Source organism: Ochotona princeps, chromosome 23, assembly GCF_030435755.1.
Source record: "Ochotona princeps isolate mOchPri1 chromosome 23, mOchPri1.hap1, whole genome shotgun sequence".
NCBI lineage: Eukaryota > Metazoa > Chordata > Mammalia > Lagomorpha > Ochotonidae > Ochotona > Ochotona princeps.
In genome coordinates, this window is record NC_080854.1 from 33,730,368 (window position 1) to 33,749,095 (window position 18,728).

At 43.6% G+C, this 18,728-nt stretch overlaps 1 protein-coding gene across 2 annotated transcripts in view; it reads left to right on the top strand.

The window, feature by feature from the left end:
* Positions 1-264: 264 nt before the first annotated feature.
* Positions 265-18,728, top strand: part of CTNND2 (catenin delta 2) — a 702,327-nt gene continuing 683,863 nt past the window's right edge. Inside the window, exon 1 of one of the 2 annotated variants that reach the window (XM_058680080.1) lies at positions 265-1,110. In XM_058680080.1, the coding sequence (XP_058536063.1) occupies positions 1,074-1,110 (37 nt within the window). In that variant the 5' untranslated portion in view covers positions 265-1,073. The remainder of the gene's footprint in view (positions 1,111-18,728) is intronic. The other variant, XM_058680081.1, reaches the window with a different exon arrangement.

Consider the following 18,728-nt stretch of genomic DNA (forward strand, 5'->3'; position numbering starts at 1 on the left):
CAGCACGTGGCCTGTGAACCCCGGAGGGGGTGTCGGGATTGGTCAGGCGCCCCTCTCAGGGATGTTACGGCGTCTTGTTCTAGAACCCCTGGACGTACTCAGGGCACCACGTCCAGCTCTAGCAGGCACCTCAGCCTGTCCCCCTGCCCTCCGTAGGTACACAAGAATCCGTGCACCCTTTCCTCTTTGTTTAAAGGCCGACACCTGCCCATTAGAATCAACTGCCAGGAGCTGGCCCTTTGAGAACCGATCCAAGCCGCCGTTCCATCCCTTCTCCAGGCTTGCTTTCGCCAGTCTCCCGAGCATCCACCCGTCTCGGGTCCAGGGCGTGCGTTTCCGAGGATGCTCGGCCCTCTCCCAGCCTGCGGCCTCCTCCCTCTCTCCCGCTGCTGCTGCTGCTGCCGCTGCTGCCGCAAAAACCAGAAGTGGAGTGCGCGCGGCAAAGCGTCGCGCTCTCGCGGCGGCACTGGGCATGCTCGGCACCCAGGGCAGGTTTCGGCGGCGGGGCGGACGCTACCTCACGAGCCGGGCGCCGGAGCCGGCCGCTGAGGAGGCATAGGTGGAGGCTGAGGCAGCCGCGCGCCGCGGGAGGAGCCTCGCGCTCGGCGGCGGCACAGGTGGCGCGGGCCGCGCGCGGGGCGCAGCACGGGAGCGCTCGGCGCCGGGCGTCGCGGCGGCCCGAGGCTCGCGCCCGCGGCGGCAGCCGGCCGAGCAGAGCGGCGGGCGCGGCGGCTGCCCTCGCAGCCCGGCCGGCCCTCAGAGGCGGCGGCGGCGGCCGGAGCCCCGAGGAGCGCCGAGGAGCGCCGAGGAGCCCGCCGAGTCGGGCAGGGGGCGCTGCGCTCGCCGCGCTCGGAGGGGCCGCCGGGCCGGGCGCCGCGCACTCGCGTCGGGAGCCGCCTCTCGCCCGCGGCGCTCGCCCCTGCTCCCCGCCAGCGTCGCCCGTCCCGCGGCCGCGCTCAGACAACAAAAGCGGAAGATGCTGCAGTTGGGCAAGGTCAGGACCTTGCCCTGAAGCCGGGCGGCGGCGCGCACGCCTTTCCCCGGACCGAGGAGCTGTCGCCGGCGGCGGGTGCATGTTCGCCAGGAAGCAGCCGGGCGCCGCGCCGTTCGGTGAGTTGCCTCCCTCAGGCTGCCGGGGCCAGCGCATCCTCCGCCTCGGCGGCGTTCTCCTCCTCCTCCTCGCCGCTCGCGGGGTTGGTCCTGGGCTCCCGGCCGGCTGGCGGCGGCGGCTGCTGCGTGCTGCCTGCCTGCCGGGGAGGAGGTGTGGGGGAGGACCGCGGGCGCGCCCGGTCCCCTGTCGGCAGACGGTTCTGCCTTGAACAGGCTCCAGGGCTGGTGCGGCTCTCGGAGCGGCTACCGAGCGGCTCCTCGGCGCGCGCCGTCTCCCCGCCACCCATCTGCCCCGGAGGAGGCGGATATAGGGCACCCTCGACAATCGTGCGCCCTGCCATCCTCCAGAACCCACCCGGTGCATTCATGACGTCCCTAATATAGGAGAGAAGACGGGTGGGGGTGGGGAGGACTTCTTCTCGTCTGTTGCCCTTATGCTCAATGTCATTACGATGTTTGGCTAGAAAAAAATGGAAAGACTTAGTCATTTGCGTCCATGGCCGATGCTTGACTCTCCCGCCGCGTGCCAGACCCAGAACCCCATTTGGTCTATATTTAGCTGCTTCGGGGGAAACCTTTTCAGCCCAATTCCCAGGTTTCAGGAGCTTGCACGTCCTCACAATAGATCGCGAGGCTCCTGAGAGCGGAGCCTGACACCCAGGACTGGGAAGTGCTGCGTGAGTCGGGGGTGCGCGACGCTGTGTTTGGGGGGTCTGTAATGAATGGCCGAATGCCGCGCCTTTGCTCCCCGACCTTCCGCTTCTGACGCTGCTGTGCGGTGGGTTCCTTGGGATTGCTTTGAGCCACTACATTTGGAATTCAGTCCCTGAAAGGGGCGGGGGTGGGTGGGTGTTTGCAACCTGCCTGGGCTGCGTGGTGGGGAAATAGACTTAGGAATTTTAGGGTGTGTGTGTGTGTGTGTTTGCCACGAAGAACAATTCTTTCCAAATACCCAAAGTTGTGTTTTGCTGTGAATGTAGGGTGGGGACGGGTGTGTAAGGTGAGAAACAGGTACGGGGTGCAGGTTGCTAGGTGTTCTCTGCCTGGAAAATGAGCCTGGTTGGAAATGACAGGATTTGCTGTGGTGCTGAAAGTGGCTGTTGACATGCATGTCTGATGTACTGAGGCAGGTCTGTTGGCTGGAAAGAGATTGGTTGGAAGCATAGAATTGGGCCTGGCTGGCATAGATTTTCACTTTCTGGAAGTGTGGACCAATATCTAAGACGCTGGGAATTTTCTGCAAGGACTTGCATGGAGAGGAGGAGATGCCTGAACTGTGGAGGAGTTACCTCCGGGTGCAGCCGCCTGTGTGTAGCTTGGGCTGCTGGTGGCAGTCAGTTCATCTGTGCTGTTACTCCTTCACCTGTGTAATTGAAAGGCTTCAGAGCCGCACGGCCGCCCCAGTCCCCTGGAGAAGTGTTCGATGGGAATTGTAGGGAGGTTTGCTGTCTGAGAGGTATGGCTGATAAGGGCGACTGTCCCCAGATATGTACTGGGTGCCTAAAACTATGTTGGAGTCGCTCTCCTTAACATATCTTTTGCTTTATGCAGAATCCACTGCTAAGGTTGCTGGGAAAGCTGTGGAGAGGCATCAGTACTGATGCGTGGCTCTCCAGCTCTTAGGGTGTGAATGGAGATGGTTGTATTCAGAGTTCAATGCTGAAATTGGGAAGTCCTGCCAGTCCACCACCAACCAGTGTGGCAGAGGAGCCAGCAGGAGCTCAGGTTACTGAATGCGGCCATCAGTTTCACCAACGCTGTGTTCACCTTGCTCGCATTCTGAGAACTTTCCTAGGGCACTCAGACATCCTGTTGTGCTCCTTGTCGTTGTTTTGATACAAATTGTCTTTTAAAAAGAAGGCATGCGTGATAGGTTTTATTTCCTCTCCGCGCCCCTTGACTCTAGTGCTTGTTTTTTACATGTGGTTCTTTGAAGGACCAGTTGCTATTGCTGTGTGCCTGTGCGTTCACCCAGAGAGCCGGTGACGGACATAACTAAAGTCAGATGCACTGTATCTTTGCATTTTATGTTTTAATGTGGATTGAAAATGATAATACCTGTTTGAGTGGCAGTTCTGGGAAGCTCATGTGATTGCTTCAAAAATGGTCACATTGCTGCAGTAAGGAACCACTTCATTTGGTGTATGCTTGTGGAGTTGTATAACCCAGTGATTATAGATGTTGCTAATGTTTCAGTTGTTTGTAATAAAAGTCAAATTACAGTATTTGTATCCGCTTCACATCTCTAACCATGGAACAAAAGCCAGTTCTTTTTCCTGGTGAAATTATTCATCAGAGAGACAAACGTGAAATTCCAATGGTATTATTCGGAAAGCATGATTTATAATTTTGCTAAGAATTCTAAAGGATACTATCTCTTCATAGTGACCTCTAAAATTAAAACTGAAACGATAATATCCTCAACTATTGTATTAGTTGTAGCATGTTATTGACTATGTAATGTTCTTTATCCTGCAAATGTTACTGAGCTTTCTGTTGGTTGTGCTTCTGTGTGGTGGGCACATGTGTGACGTTGAGGCTCTGCAGAGTATTTCACAGGTGTCCTTGTCGAAGGAAATATTGGTACTAGAAGAAAATACCGGTCCTTCTAGTCACACACTTTGTATTGAGCAGAAAGTATATCTAGCTATGACTAGTTGAAAGAAGTTAAGTAAGCAGAACTATATCATTACCTGTTGAACTTGCAGAAGTCATTTTTTTTCCTTCTCTCATGATTGACCACAGAAGAAGGGCGCTTCCAACTATGGTTATTTCTTTTTGTGAATTTTTTTTCACTTCTCCAGAGAATTGATGGCACTACTATAATTCTTCCCAGTACAGGGGAAATCCTACATAGTTGGGAGTACAAAGTTGAGTGCCGTAATTCAGACAAGGAACAGAAACCATGAATTGAGTGGTGGTTTGAATGCTTGAGTTGAGGATGTGGTGTCATGGGTCTTGGCTGGCTGAATCCATATCCCTCCACCGGCTGCCAGGATTTTTCTCCTCCTCCTCCAGGTTCCCAGTTTCCCTGGGGGCTACAGTGTGGCATGGTGTTAACTGGCAGGTGGTTGATTGTGAAAAGTAAGTGTTAGTAGCAGCAATTCGTGGCACCTGTTGCTAGCTTCAAGTTTATCTGATTATATGCTGAAGCAACAGCTTTTTCATTTAAAATGTTAAATATGTCGTAGATAAATAGATTCTATCACATTGTCTGGCAATTCAGCCAACTGATTAATAAACTGGCTGATTGGTCTTAATGAATCCAATTATATTCACAAACAGTACCTTCAACACAGGAAACTAACAAAAATACTGTTTCATGCTGTGCTTTTAGTCCATTAAGTGTTAAGACTTGGAGCAAGACTCTGTATTTATGATACCTCCAGTTGTTCTATCTCTTGATCCCATCACAGTTAAGTGTAATTTCAAACTCTGCATCATGGTTAATTGATTTGTAGGGAATGTCTTGGCTATATTAGGATATTGAGGATATGTTCTGTATCAATTAGTGTTTGACAAATTGGAAATAATGACTAAATAAGAGGAAAATGCCTCCTTAAAGCTTTCTTATATGAATGTCCACCTGTGTCCCTTGTAAGTAATCTGCAAAATAAATTGCATGTATATACGCTTCCTATATTATATTTCAGCATATGCTGTTTACTATTTCATATTAACTATGGATCACTCTTGCATACACTGGCTTTAGGACACAACTCAAATTTCTCTCTAGTAATATGTTTCTCATCTAAACGACTGGGAATGTATGTTTCTGCAATGTAGTGTTCCTTTGCGCTCTGCTTCCAGTGGGTGTGGAGGTGAGGGAGACTGGCGCTGGGTGGATCTTGGATATTTCTCTTCTTAGCTCTGTGTTTGTTTCTGTGATTCTCACACACTGACTTGGTTCCTTTAGCTTTAAAGTGGGTATCAATGAGAGCTTCATCTGAGGATAAAATAAGCAGTTATATAGGGACGACTTTGGTATACTGTAAACATTTGTGCAAATCTAAGATATGGATGTATATTTTAAGATGGATACCTATTTTCATATGTGAGTTCATAAATAGGTTCTATAGGTGGCTGCCTTTTCTAACCAAGACCACTAAGAGGATATGCCGTCTCTATAGCCCTGTTGGAATAGTGCCTTACTGTGTGGGGTAGCATATACAGTGTTAAATTTTCTGTTCTGAAACATACACATACTTTATGTATTAATATATGTAATAGTTCAGCTCAGGAGAAATAAATCATATCTCCAAGCTCCATTATTTTAAAAAAGATTCTAATATAATAGGAATTGCAAAACATTGATATTCTTTTTAGTGCTGTATCAGTCACCTGATTAGGATAAAATTTTCTACAAAGATTAATGTTGTACAAAGAATATTATAGACAGCTTAATAAGCATCCCTCTGTGAGGTCAAATATTAACCAGCTGCTCAGTTTAGAACTGTGGAGATGAATCCCATCACAGGGCTGGCAGCGGGAACAAAGGAGCCTTAAGCGCTGAAACTTATTATACAAAGAGCAGACTCTTCTTCCCCATTTAAAGTTTAGTCCTTTGCAAGAAAAGAAAGACGACCTGTGAATTGGTTCCCTCCGAAGAGAAATGGCTGTTTCCTGCCTTCATCCACTCTGGGAGTCTCTGAGGAGGTACTGTGCTGTGCTGCCCCTCCAGGTTCAAGGCTGCCCAGCTTCTGGTCCATCATCAATTCTGGGGCAGTTGGATGTGGAACTTGTCATCTGCAGCACCATCATTTTACCATCATCACGCTTGGACGTTTTGTAGAATTTGTTACAAAATGTGACCTGTATAACAGAGGACTAATTTATCTTCACTAAGACAAACATTTTGACAATAAATGTTATTTATATTCAAATTTATGTGCTGTTGTGGGAGCTGCCAATTATAAGTTAGAACAGTAGAATACGTGCTATAATAAAAGACATTTTGGTTTTCTGGATCAAAATAAGCAGGTGAGCCAATTATATTCACTTTAATAAATATAATCATGTCAGGTTTCCTGTCAGTTTTGAGTTACAAGGATATGTTACTAAATAGGATGTTTACTTTATGGTGTTGGATGGTAGGGAGCACTTAAGCCTATCATTGAAATTTTAAAAGTACATTTATACTGCATAGTGAAGGGCATGTGTTTTGTTACGACTAATATGTTTTTGAAAGTATAAGCAGATGAGATTATGAGACCATCTTTAGAAATTTGATCCAGTGAATCTGCGTTAATAGATTTTGTGTATATTGCGCATGATTTGTTCTCTTTTGTATAGGATACTTTTCTTAATTTCCTGATGCTCATGGTAATGTCTCCTCATGTCAGTATGCAATAGTACAGTGCAGAAGAAATAAATATCAGATATTCAGAGATCTCTAAAGAATCATATACCAACTTTCCCTCCCCCCACCCTAAAGAAGGGAAAAGATCAGAGTGGCGACCAAGGCTTAAAACTGTCAGCTTTGATTCCACCTAGCTTTTTCTCGCAGCTGAATGTCATCCAGCCTCTTGGTCTTCCTCCTGCCACCCCACAGGGCCAGGGCAGCGTCAGAGCCCGGTGGGGCCTCGCCTTGCTCTCTGGCTGCAGAGAGGTCTCCTGGGGAAGAAGGAAGAAGCAAGGCAAACTGCTGCCTTATTCTTCTGGGGCAGAGAAAGCGACGCCTTGGCAAGGGGCCAGAGTGCTTCATTAATTAAGTTCCCTTTACCTGGAAGGAAATATTGGAAGGAGGAAAGAAGTGTTCCCCATCGACATGGTTTATAAAGAGTTCAGTTGATGCAATATCGTAGCTTTCACGGTACTTCACTTAGTAGTTGAACTCTTTGAATATTTCATGGTATTTTGACACCGTCTCAGGAATTATCAAGGGAGTATCTAGTGCCTGGCTGATTGATAGTGAGTGTGGTCCATGAAATTCAGCTGATTTACGTGGATCCAACTTTACTCTCTCCATGTTAATCTTTAGCTGCTGGTAATCGAATGGCCTTGCACAAAGTGGGACAATGCCAGAATCCGACTTTCTGAGCCGTATATAGGTGATGATCCAGGCTGCCTGTTTTTCACAGCGTTTTCTTCCTCAGTGTAGATAATTAAGATATGGCTGGTGTTTAATATTTTGCTATTAGTAAGAGCCATCATAGACATAGTGAAGAAAGAAGAAAAAAAGCTTACATTTCCAAATAAGTATGTTTTATTTCACTTCAAACATGATTACTGAACCTACCAATGCTCACTTCTTAAAATAAATTTTATTCTTTTCTCTCAAATATTTTATTTGGAATTTCAAATATTAAAGTAACATTACAGTCATTAGCTTCAGCAATACCCAATAATTTAATTTCCAGGAAGAAAAGCTTCTTTGGCAGTGAACCAAGTCGTACAAATATAAAAGAGCTGCAGTACTATCTCCTGTCTCAGAGTCCTCCCAGGACCCTGTGCAGTTGAGCAGTGTTGCTAGAGCCATGGGGAGAATGAATCAGAGAAATAATTCTACAGGAGACAGACAGGAAGGTAAAATGCCTTGAAGACAGTGAAGCTCACACCAGGATTTCTTAGGGTATGGCAGGTGGCTCAGAAAGCCTGGAGCTTGTGGTGTGTGGATTGGACTATGTGGCAAGACTTAGGAAGGGATAACATTGCCATATCCATGGTAGATGAATTCATATATTCTACCACCTCTGGCTAGAGAGATACCGTGCAATGTATAAATTTTCTTTTGAATAAACAATGGCTTATATAGGAAATGGGCATAAGTAAGACTGAGAAGCAGATCAAAGCATACAGTTATGCATTGAATACAACACCCAGCACATGAACCCACTCACAGATGCAGAAGCAATAGTGTTAATGACAGAAATTTAAATGCATACTTCTTTACATATAATTTTCCAAATTAATATAGTTTAATATGTATTATATCACAGCCCAAGAAGAATATTCCTTTCAGTTTTTGGAAAGGATATTGCATATTTGCTTCGGGCTACATTTTATTAATTAGGTGGATGCATGATTTGAAGCTAACAAGGTTGCTTTGTCATGGGGAATGTATTACACCATTCTAATCACCCATGGTAACATTTTCTGCTTTAAATTGTCTATGTCTGGAGTAGGTTTAGCAAATTGTCATCCTTCTGAGAATGCTGCAGTAGATGAGTTAAAGGTTTAATGCTTTTAAAGTTTTTGGTTTGTTTTCAAAGGGAATCCACGTTCATTAAAAATTTGATAATGTAAAAAAGAAAAACAATTTAAATTTCATATGTTTAAACCCCAGAGTTGACACTATTTTTTTTTTAGCAGAATTGCTGATTTGTATACATTTTAAACAATAGGTGAAGGTTGCTCTGCTGCTGCTTTTAGCTTGTTAGTATGTGAGATGCTATTTTTTGTGTGTAACTATGGTTTATTTAATGTCTGTTCCCTATACCTGTATGTAACGTGGTTTACTGAAGTAGCTATTTTTAGTTACAGATGACATTTTCATCTTTGGCAGCATATTGGCTGCTGTTATTAAAATCCTGGCAGCTGAAAATTCTCTTCAGGTCATTCATTCTTCCTAAAAAAAGATGTTTTCAAGGCTGTTGGCACAGTTGTCATCTTGTCCTGTGTTTCTCTCAGGAAGACTCAAGTGTGCCAATTTCCCCATGATTTCATCAACTCTGAGTGTTTTGATTAGAAAAAGTATATGTACTTCTATGGGAAATGTCTGTTTCCTTATGATTTTGACCGACTTCTCTTTGAGTATTGCTGAAGTTAGATGTATCGTGAGTTTACTTACCTCTTTCTAATTTGTTTGGGATCTATCTTTTCATGTTATATGTCCGTCTGTCATTTGGTCTGTTTGCCTTTTTCTTACTGATTTAGATCGCTAAAACTGACTTCCAACATACTTGATTTGTATTACCACATTTTTGAACATGTGATCAAGTTACTGCTGTTTATCATTGTTGATGGAAAATCATTTCTAGGAGACAGTGTCGCGGCATGGCTGGTGAAGCTGCCACCTGTAACCCCAGCATCAAGTTCATTTCTTGGCTTCTCTGCTTTCAGTCCAGCTCTCTGCTAGTACCCTGGGCATAGCAGGTGAAGAATGGCCCAAGTGTTATCACCCTGATGCTGTTGTGGGAGACCTGGAAGTGGTTCCTGACCGCTGGCTTTGGGCTGGCCCAGCCTTGGTGGTTTGTCCATCTGAGGGGTGAAATTGCGGCTGAATAGTGTCTCTGAATTTCTCTCTCTCTCTCTCTCTAACTCCTATTTTAAATTGATTAATATAATAAAAAAATAACTGATTTTTGGGTCTTCAGGTTGTTGAGTGACAGCATTGAGGGGGGTGGACCGTTAGATTAGGATTAAGATGCTAATAAGACATCTGTAACTGACATCTGGAGCTCCTTGGTCTGATGTTGAGCTCTGGCTCCCGACTCTAGTTTCCCACTCATGTAGATCCTAGGGGAGCCTGGCGATGGGTCCAGGTGCTTGGTTTACTTCAGTACATGTGGAAGACCTGTGTGGAGATCCTGGCTCTTAGGCTCAATCTTGGTCTAGCCCTGGCCCTTGAAGGCATTGGGGGGGGTGCTGAAACCGGATGAAACCTGCCTGTCTTTCTACCTCAAACAATGAAATGGCATTAAAAAGAGAACACACCTAATTTATGTATCAGAGTACTTAAATGTTAGTGCTGCACCTTCCTTAGCAGTGTCTCCTGTGAAATAATGAGCAGTTCCTTTCTGTAATTCTAACCTTTGCTTTTCTCACATGAAGGGCAATTCCACGCACTCACTGGTCAGGAACCTCTGAATGAAAATATGAAGTGCTTGTTGTAGTCTGGAGCTGATCTGGAAGAAGTATGTTGTGTAAGGCAAAGGTCCTGCAGGTGTTTCTCAGTGGCATCTCACTTCTCAACTTCACTGGGCACACTGGGCACACCACGCTGAAATAGATGCATGATTTTCTATCTTGCCTCCCAGTGCCAATGCTTGTCTGTTGCCCTCTTGGTCTTTTCTCAGCCACATGATGATTTCCACATCCAGTTGTTGGCAATCTACCCATTTTATCATTGATTCCCAAATTCCATTGATTTGCAACTCATTCAGTGAATGATGTTAGGTCATAAAACACTTTTGATTTTATTGTCAAAATTAGCTCATCAAACAAGGTTCGTTGGTTTTCCTTGGGTTCATTTTATATATGTGGCACTAGGACACTCAAAAGGGGGCATTGGGTTAGGATTCCAAGCTTTGTCATCCAAGGCATGCCTGGCACTTCTTTCTGCTGTAATCTTGCATCTGTGCTTCTCCCCACTTCCCCGCCCCCTTTTCTTATAGAACTAAAAACTTACAGGCTTTTGGCCTGGTGCGGTAGCCTAGTGGCTCAAGTCCTCACCTTGCTTGCACTGAGATTCCATATGGACGGTGGTTCTAATCCGGGTGGCCCCGCTCCCTGCTTGTGGCCTTGGAAAGCAGTCAAGTATGGTCCAAAGCCTGGGGACCCTGCACCCGTGTGGGAGACCCGGAAGAGGTTCCTGGCTCCTGGCTTCGGATTGGCTCAGCTCTGGCCATTGCAGTCACTTGGGGAGTGAATCATCGGACGGAAGATGTTCCTCTCTGTCTCTCCTCCTCTCTGTATATCTGACTTTGTAAGAAAAATAAAGAAATCTTTAAAAAAAACTTGCAGGCTTCTTTTGTGAATGCCATATAATTCCTTTGAAAATGCTTTGGTAACCATAATCATAATCAACATTTACATGTAAACTATACATTCCATGGAGTTTTTAATGTATTTTAGAAATAGAGCAATTTTTTTCTTTGATATGGCTGGGAATCAAATAGCCTTTTTCTGTCTGTAAGACTAAACTATGAACTCTGTTACTAGTATGGCTGTAAAATGCCCAGTACCCTAAGATTGCTCCAGTATGCTACATTCCATGCCATTGGCTAGTGCCTAAAGGAAGCATTCTCCTTTATCCATCAGTGAAAGTGATCCCCATTATTCTTTATTCTGTTTTAAAAATTGTAAGGTATCATAAGATGACTCATAAAGTTTCCCTGTGTGCTTTTTTCTTGCACACCTATTTGGTGCTTAAAAAGGAAGTAGAATGAAGCCCTATTGTTCTGCAGAATGAAGGCTGTAGGTTTCTCTCCAGAATATTATTTTCTCTCCGGGTGGGCTGCTTGCTGAGTCTGACACCTAAGAGGTTCTATCAGAACAGTCTCAGAAGTGTGAACTCTAGCTGCTTTCCATTTTTTGAGCATTTTTCCTTAAATACTTAGAGCACAATTGCAGGGAATTCATAATTGCTCTGTCTGTAGCCTACCAATAGAAGGAAATCATGGGTAAGTTACCAAAATGTAAAATGCTTCTTATTCTTCAAGCCTTCCAAGGGAGTAGAAAAAGGAAGTTGAAATCCCTCCTTGAGTATGTCCCTTCATGAGTAGCAAAGTTGTAGGTACTCTAGAGATTGGGACAGTTGTTTCATTAGCTGTTTACAGAAGTCGAAGGTGTTTCCATTTTTCCTTAGCAATCTGAGTCTAGGGCAGGGTTGTTGAAGTCCTCACATGCAGTCTGCAGACACAGCAGGTTCACCAGGTGTGGGAAGCTCACTGCTAGGGCCCGGGCTCTTGGAAATCACTGCTAAGACTTGGGGAATTCTAAGAAACTGGAAGGAGAAGGAAGCTGATTTGTGGCAACAGAGCTTTGAAAATGAACAAGTAGGCAATGGCTCTTTGGTTCATCATGTCATTCGCAAACTGGATGGAATGCAAGTTTTCAGGAAGCAAGAAGTTACAAAGAGGAGCAGACAGCATGCACTGTGTGTCCCTCCACGCAGATCACATGCCTCTTTGTGGGGGTTCAGCTATCTCTGCTAGTTTAAGAGTAACCCCTGTCCTTTTCCAAATCAGATTTTACACTCCAGTGGCCATGTTGCCTAGCTTCCCATCACCAGTTGGAAATCCTTCCCTTCCTCTGTGTGCCAGTTCTCTTAAAAATCATTTTGTGTTGCTCAGATTCAAGAGCTTTCAGTGCTCAGCATACATACATGTGAGGATGGCATGATACAGTGGGAGCACACGTTGGCAGCGGGCTGGTGGATTGCCCTGGAGCAGTGTGTGGACACTTGAGCACCATACCCCGTGGCATATAACTGAAGTTCGAATTGAAGAACAAACTGTGTTCTCTTCAACTGCAGAAGACAGGGAAGACGTCCAAACACAGTGCAACTTGGCTTGGAGGAAATTGTAAACAAAGCACTGCAGTAGATTTTGAGTCATCTTAGGTTCTCACAGCAAAGACTGCAACGCTGGGTGCCTAAACATTTATTTTTGCTCTTATGGAGATGAACATCTGAGATCAGGGCCGGTTCAGTCCCTGGCGATGGCTTGCTTTCTGGTCTGCGGATGGCTGCCTTCTTATGTCTTCATGTGGCCTGCATGGATTTCTCTCTTCCAAACAGGACAACAATCCCATTATGATAGAACTGTGATCACTACTTGATTATATTTGAAAAATCTGAGCCCCAAATGCCACCACATTAGTGATAGGAAATTTATCATGTGACTTGGGTTGGGGTAGGGGTCACAAATGTTCAATTCATAGGGCAGACCACAAGCCAAAAGCATCAAGATTCCTGATACCATGATGGGGTAACATGTCTTCCATCACCAGTCAGGCAAAGGTCCAATCCTGTACTGCTTTATCCTGTCCCCGAGCCGCTTCAGCCCTCCAGTTTATCAGGGTGCCGTCACTTTGATGTCTATCTCTCCCAGTCAGCATGCTAAGAGTGTTTTTCTCCTAAGAGTCCACTCTTCTTTATAACATGTATGAGAAATAGAAGTTTTCTCATGTATTGAATGATTAAAAGGCTGTTTTGCCTCTTTCTGTTAGAGTGCAGTTTCGTTGAGGATTGGTCATTAAAACTGTTTTAAAATGTATCATACACTTACATAGTTCAAACAGGAAGTCATGAACTTTAATGCCTGCTTGGCTTCTGGTAGTTCTGGAGGATACATTTTTAATAGATGCTCCTCATTGAATTATGGCATAGATGTATGTTTAAATGAGAAGACAAGGTAGATAATCAATGAGTGGTATCTGAGATCAGTGTGCTGACTGCTCGGCAAGAGCTGCCTGTGGCTGCATGAGCAGTGCTATTACCTGTGGGTCAGCTGCCACGCATTTCCTGGACTTCTCAGATACGACTGGTTCTTTCTCAGACAGATCATCTCATAGTAATAGGAGCACATATGCCAGGTGTTCAGCTGCAAAAGGATAGTAAACCTACTTTTAGATCCAACAAAAACCAGTGATTTACGACATGTTTGTGTTTTCATGGAATAATAGTCATCATTAGTTAACTGCACAATGCAGGGAATTAATGATTTAGATGGGAACTCAGATTTTTTTAAGACATCATCATAAGATAAAGTATAAATTAATAATGGTGAAGTTGGGAGTAAAGCATGTACAATTAGCGAAAGTGCTTTTCTGAAGGTGAATTAATGTTGCATTTCCTTTTTAAGCTGAAGATAGTGTTTATGATTTGGAATGTTATTGAGAAAATCAGAATTTTTTAGATTATTTTAAATTATTAAAAATAAATCAAATGCTATTCATGGCATAAGAACTTGATACATGTTGAAAACATTTTGGTGTCTTGTAAAAATGTTGTTAGGATATATAGTTTTTTTCTTTTTCAAACTGGCACATAACATCAGAACCTAATATTTGTGATTTGGAATAGTTTTTTATTTTTAAGTAATTTCATGACTACCTTTATTCTGTTTCTTATAAAAAATATCGGTAACTCTGAGTATGTATTATTTACTCTTGTATAAACTCTGTCACAAAATCCTGTTTATTTAAATTAGTAAACTGTTTTTTTGAAATACGAAAATGCACACATACAAAATGCTTGAAACATGAAATGCACCTGGATTGGGCGGGTTGTAGCTAACAAGCGTGTTTTAAAGGAGCTACCGTTTTTTGTGTAAATTGTGTGACCCACTAAAACAACAAGTTTGATTCTTTCTTCCTTGGGGCAGGGTATTGGCTGTGCTTTTCCTCTGAATCTGTTCATTATGTCTTGCAGTCAGTTTAGTCTTGAAGAAAGGTTTAGGGCTTGAAACTGGAATTGTGTCTTTGTGATCAAACTGAGGTCTTCCAGGAAGTCTCACCATCTTCAGCTGTTGGCATCCTGCTGCACCTGTTCTAACTACTGCAGTGATCAGCTTAGTTACAGCAGAAGGCAAAGGACTCCTGTCTTTTACCAAGGATAGTCCTTGCCTTTTTGGAAAGGTTTGCATGAAATCGTTGTGGGAATTAGATAAGTATGCCTTCAGGCCCATATCATCATGTTGCTGCTCATGGTTTTAGATAAGATCAGTTACATAGGACTGTCTGAAACCCTTGGCATACAACCATCTTCAAAACATAAAAATGACAATTCCAACCCCGTTGTTTTTATTCTCCTTTAATTGAAGTCCTGATTCATAACTAAAAAATGATGGTTATGCTTTATTCTTTCCACTAGCATCCATTTGATGACCTAATAGATATTATAATTTCCTTTGTTTTAAAGTGTGATGAAAACGTGCTAACCTGTCAGGGCATGGGGGATGCTGAACATTAAAGATGTACATGACTGGTCAGAGCTAACTTGAGTCATTGAGCCATTTCAAGACTTGTAAGGGTGCTGGCTCCTGGGGTGGTGCTGGCTACCCAGGGTTCCAAGGGGCCCAGGGGTAAGGTGCTGGGTTTTCTACAGTCTCACATGGATTTGTTCTTTGGCGAGTGGGGTGCAGGCAGTCACTCTCTGCCATGGGCAGTTACTGCTCCTCATCTTCATCAGCAGTTCTGTCATTGGTGTAGTTTATTAGCCTCATTGTAGGATTGTCTGAGTCTTCAGAAACCTTAATTAAAGGACTGCTCTTGAATCATAATATTCATATGTGGCTCTTTTCCAAGCTCCATAATTTTCTTTCTGCATATTTACATTCTAAAGTTTCACATGGTTGTTCTGAGGTTGGATGTCATGTAAGATGGCACTCATGAACTTCTGAGTCTTGCCAAAATGCTGACTTGCAATCTAGTATGTTTACAGCAGTCATTCTATATACCAGTAGGTTGTACAAATGCAAATTGAAGAACTGCACATCAAAAATATTGTTAAAATCTGTTGGAATCCATTATGCCCAGACTTTATTTCTTGATTTGTTCCCAAGCAATGCAAAATAATATTTTCAAGGATTTTGTATGATTTTAGAGTGTTGCAAGTGATGTAGAGATTATTTAAAATACAGGGTGGGTTTGGAAGGAGTATATGCATTTGCTACTGCCATTTTGTATAAAGAATTCATACATCCACACAATTTAAGTGTATGGTGGATTCTGAAACCCATATCTCAGAGATACTCAGGGATGTTTGTACTAACATGAATGTACTGAAAATAGTTTAGTGTCCATGAATATGAATAAGCAATTAATAAAAAAAATCCATTATAAAATCTATAGATTTTATTATATATAGATACTTTTATATATAAAAATCTATAGATTTTTATACTCTAGATAGGATGTATTGAAAATAGCATTGCACCTGTTCCTTTTTCCCCAAACCCCATAATCTCCATCTGATCATGTGGAAAACCTTTAACAGAATATCTGTCTAGGGCTCCACAGAACTGTTCAGGCCATCCAAAACAAGGCGGTCTAAGAAACTGTCAGAGCTGAATAGAGTGAATGTAGTGGGCTGGCCTGGGCAGAGTCCTGGGACAGTAAGAGGACTGCAGGGAAAAGTGAAGAAGGTTGGACTCATCCAAGTCTGAACCTCAGTTAGTGAGTCAGGCATGGACCACACCAATTTAAGACGTTCCTAGTATGGGGAATTGGGTCCTGAAAGGTTATGGTATTTCTTTTAGATGTAAATTTGACAGTAGAGCGTTTTAAAATGCCTCCTGTGAATTTTCAGAGACCTCAGTAAAAGAAAGTATATTTTTGTTTGATTTTAATAGGCTTAGATTATATCCAGATATTTCACAGTTTTTATTCAGATGGGTTTGTTTTAAATAGATTAGCATCAGATTTTTAAAATCTGTGTCATCAGTTTTTGAGTTAAGTGAGGAGAGGGAGAATAAATAAATAAAATTTGAAATAAGTACAAAAATAAATGGATAAGAAAGGAATCTTATCTTGTTTGATGATGGCTTGAAATAAACAGTTAAGGTGTTTTGTTTAGAGTGTTACATTTGCAGAAGCAGAGGATTTTTTTTGTTTTGAAATTATTTTCACAATTGGGAATATTTTTCTTCCTTTGATTTAGCAGGCAAAAAATGTCATTAATGTTTATTTTATGAATTCTCTGATTGATCACTGAAGATGACCTCTGACCGTTTTGCCACCAGCTAGTTTGTAGAACTTATGAATTCTCCACATATTTTTCATATATGTGCATGGCTGTATTTTCCAAATTTAGTGAATACAGGATACTGCCTTTCTTTTGTATTTCAAATAGCTCTCTTTCAGTATAGATGTTTCCTAGGTAGTATCTGGGGACTTGAAGATTAAAGACTGTTTTGCCAAAGTCCAAATTCAACTTGACCTACCATTGAGGAATATCTTGGATGCAAAGAGACAGAATTCTGTCGCTTCAATGCTAGCACTAGTAAAAATTGTACTAATGATCTCTGTAGCCGTTGTCTAGTCTTTTTGTGCACTGCACACCTGTGACAGAGGGGTCTTCTGGTTCATGTGGCAGGACCACATTTTGCCTCTCCCACCTGTAAGGGTAGAGACAGGTCTAGGCAAGGCCCATGCTCAGAAGGCAGAAGGAACTGGGGAGCTGCACTGACCCTGTACGCACCCAGAAAGAAGGCATTTGTGCAATGTGGTAGACTATCTCAGGAGCTATTCTTGGTGAGCCTAGGGTTTTCATCAGTAAAACAGATCTTGCTTCAGAATTCTTTCATGTAAAGTAGAAACTGAGATTTCTTGTATAAAAGCAAGAGAGAACGAATGTCAAGGCTACGTCATGGCACAGATGAGGATGTGACTTATGGTTGGGAATAAGTATTAGCTCAGTGCGCTCCGAGAAAATGGCGGCACGCTCCGAAGCCCTCCAGCTGTTTTTGGTGTTGTTTTGTTGTTTTTTGATAGTCCAAGTCTTAGGAGAAGGTAGTTCCAGCTTTTCATATGTATAGATGCACACACACACGCCTGTGTACTCCTACATACAAGCAGTGTGCATATGCCTTAACGATTTACATAGGCTTGAAGACCAGAGTTTTTCTGATGTTTCGTTCTGGTTGAAACAGAGTCCCATCCCCAGACAGGGGCGGATGTTCAGTGCCCCTCTTCCCACCTCACCTTGTCTTCTCTGCTGACCTGCCCCTCCACACCTCCCTGTCCTCATGACCGTGTCCATCCCAGGACTCGGGAAGTTGGTGCTGCTGCAGTCATTGCAGTCATGTCCTTGCCCCACTTGGCATCTGCCTCACCCCCCCTCTTTGTGCAGGCACTATCTCCATGGCAACCGTGGGTTGCTCTGCAGGCAGCTCTGCCATGTGGGGCGACTAGAGCTGGCAGAGGCAATCAGAGAGCAAAGAGGCCTTGAAGAGCTTTGGAAAAAGCTTCCAGCGTAATTGCAGAGACAGAAATGAAAAATGTTATTAATTTAAGACATCCAAGCTAGCAGTGAAACCCCCCCGGGAGGCCCACATCTCTCTTTTGCACCTTGCAAACTGTGGTGCTCCAGTGTCTACGTGCATGCTCCCTCTCTGTTTCTCTGTAGGCGGCTGAACAAGCGTGAAGTGGGCACACTGGAGGATGGGCAAGAGCCAGCCTTAGCCTTGGTGACTGCTATCAAGCCTGAAGATGCGAAGGCTCTTGGGAGATGGAAAAGGTGTAGATGGGTTTCACCTTGCAGACTGCAGCTCGGGATTCTGCTCCTGCACCAGAGGACTTCTGGTTCAATTGTACTGAGTTTGAGGTCTGGGTTAGGGAACACTTCCAAACTCTTGCTTCTCTTGTGTTGTCTTACGCATTGATCTTTGCTGAGGATGGGTCGTAAACACCAAGTGTGAGTGCAGTTTGCTTCTCAGGCTCCTAGGAAATCAGCCTTGTTTGGGCCTGACTTTTCCTCCATGGAGCTTATGGAGGAGACAAATTAGCAAAGTTTTACAAGAAGGAACAAAGTCTGGTGAGGACAAGAGAGCAAAGAAGAGAAACCAGAAAGTCCTTAGGGACCAGAACTGAGACAAGGATACAATATTTAGGAGAGATATTTTTATATAAGTTGTACATGAGTTGGTGATTGGCATTAATACATTTTAGTCTTGTATGCCAAGTATGAAAAACCAATTCAGCAATTATATCATTGCAAGTTTGGTAATGTCTCGGCTTCTAAAATTCTTCTGTCTTTGTGTGTCTGTGCGTTATGTGACAGACATTCTTCAGTGCGCTGGGAAAAGAAAGCTCAAACTCAGCCTCATATCCTCTCTGTTTCCTTTGATACCTAGATTTACTGAGTTGATTCTGCCAGAGAGAAAAATCTCAGGAGTTTTGCACGCTTCACTTTGGTGCTTACACATTTTTAGCTGTTTCTGTATATTTATGTT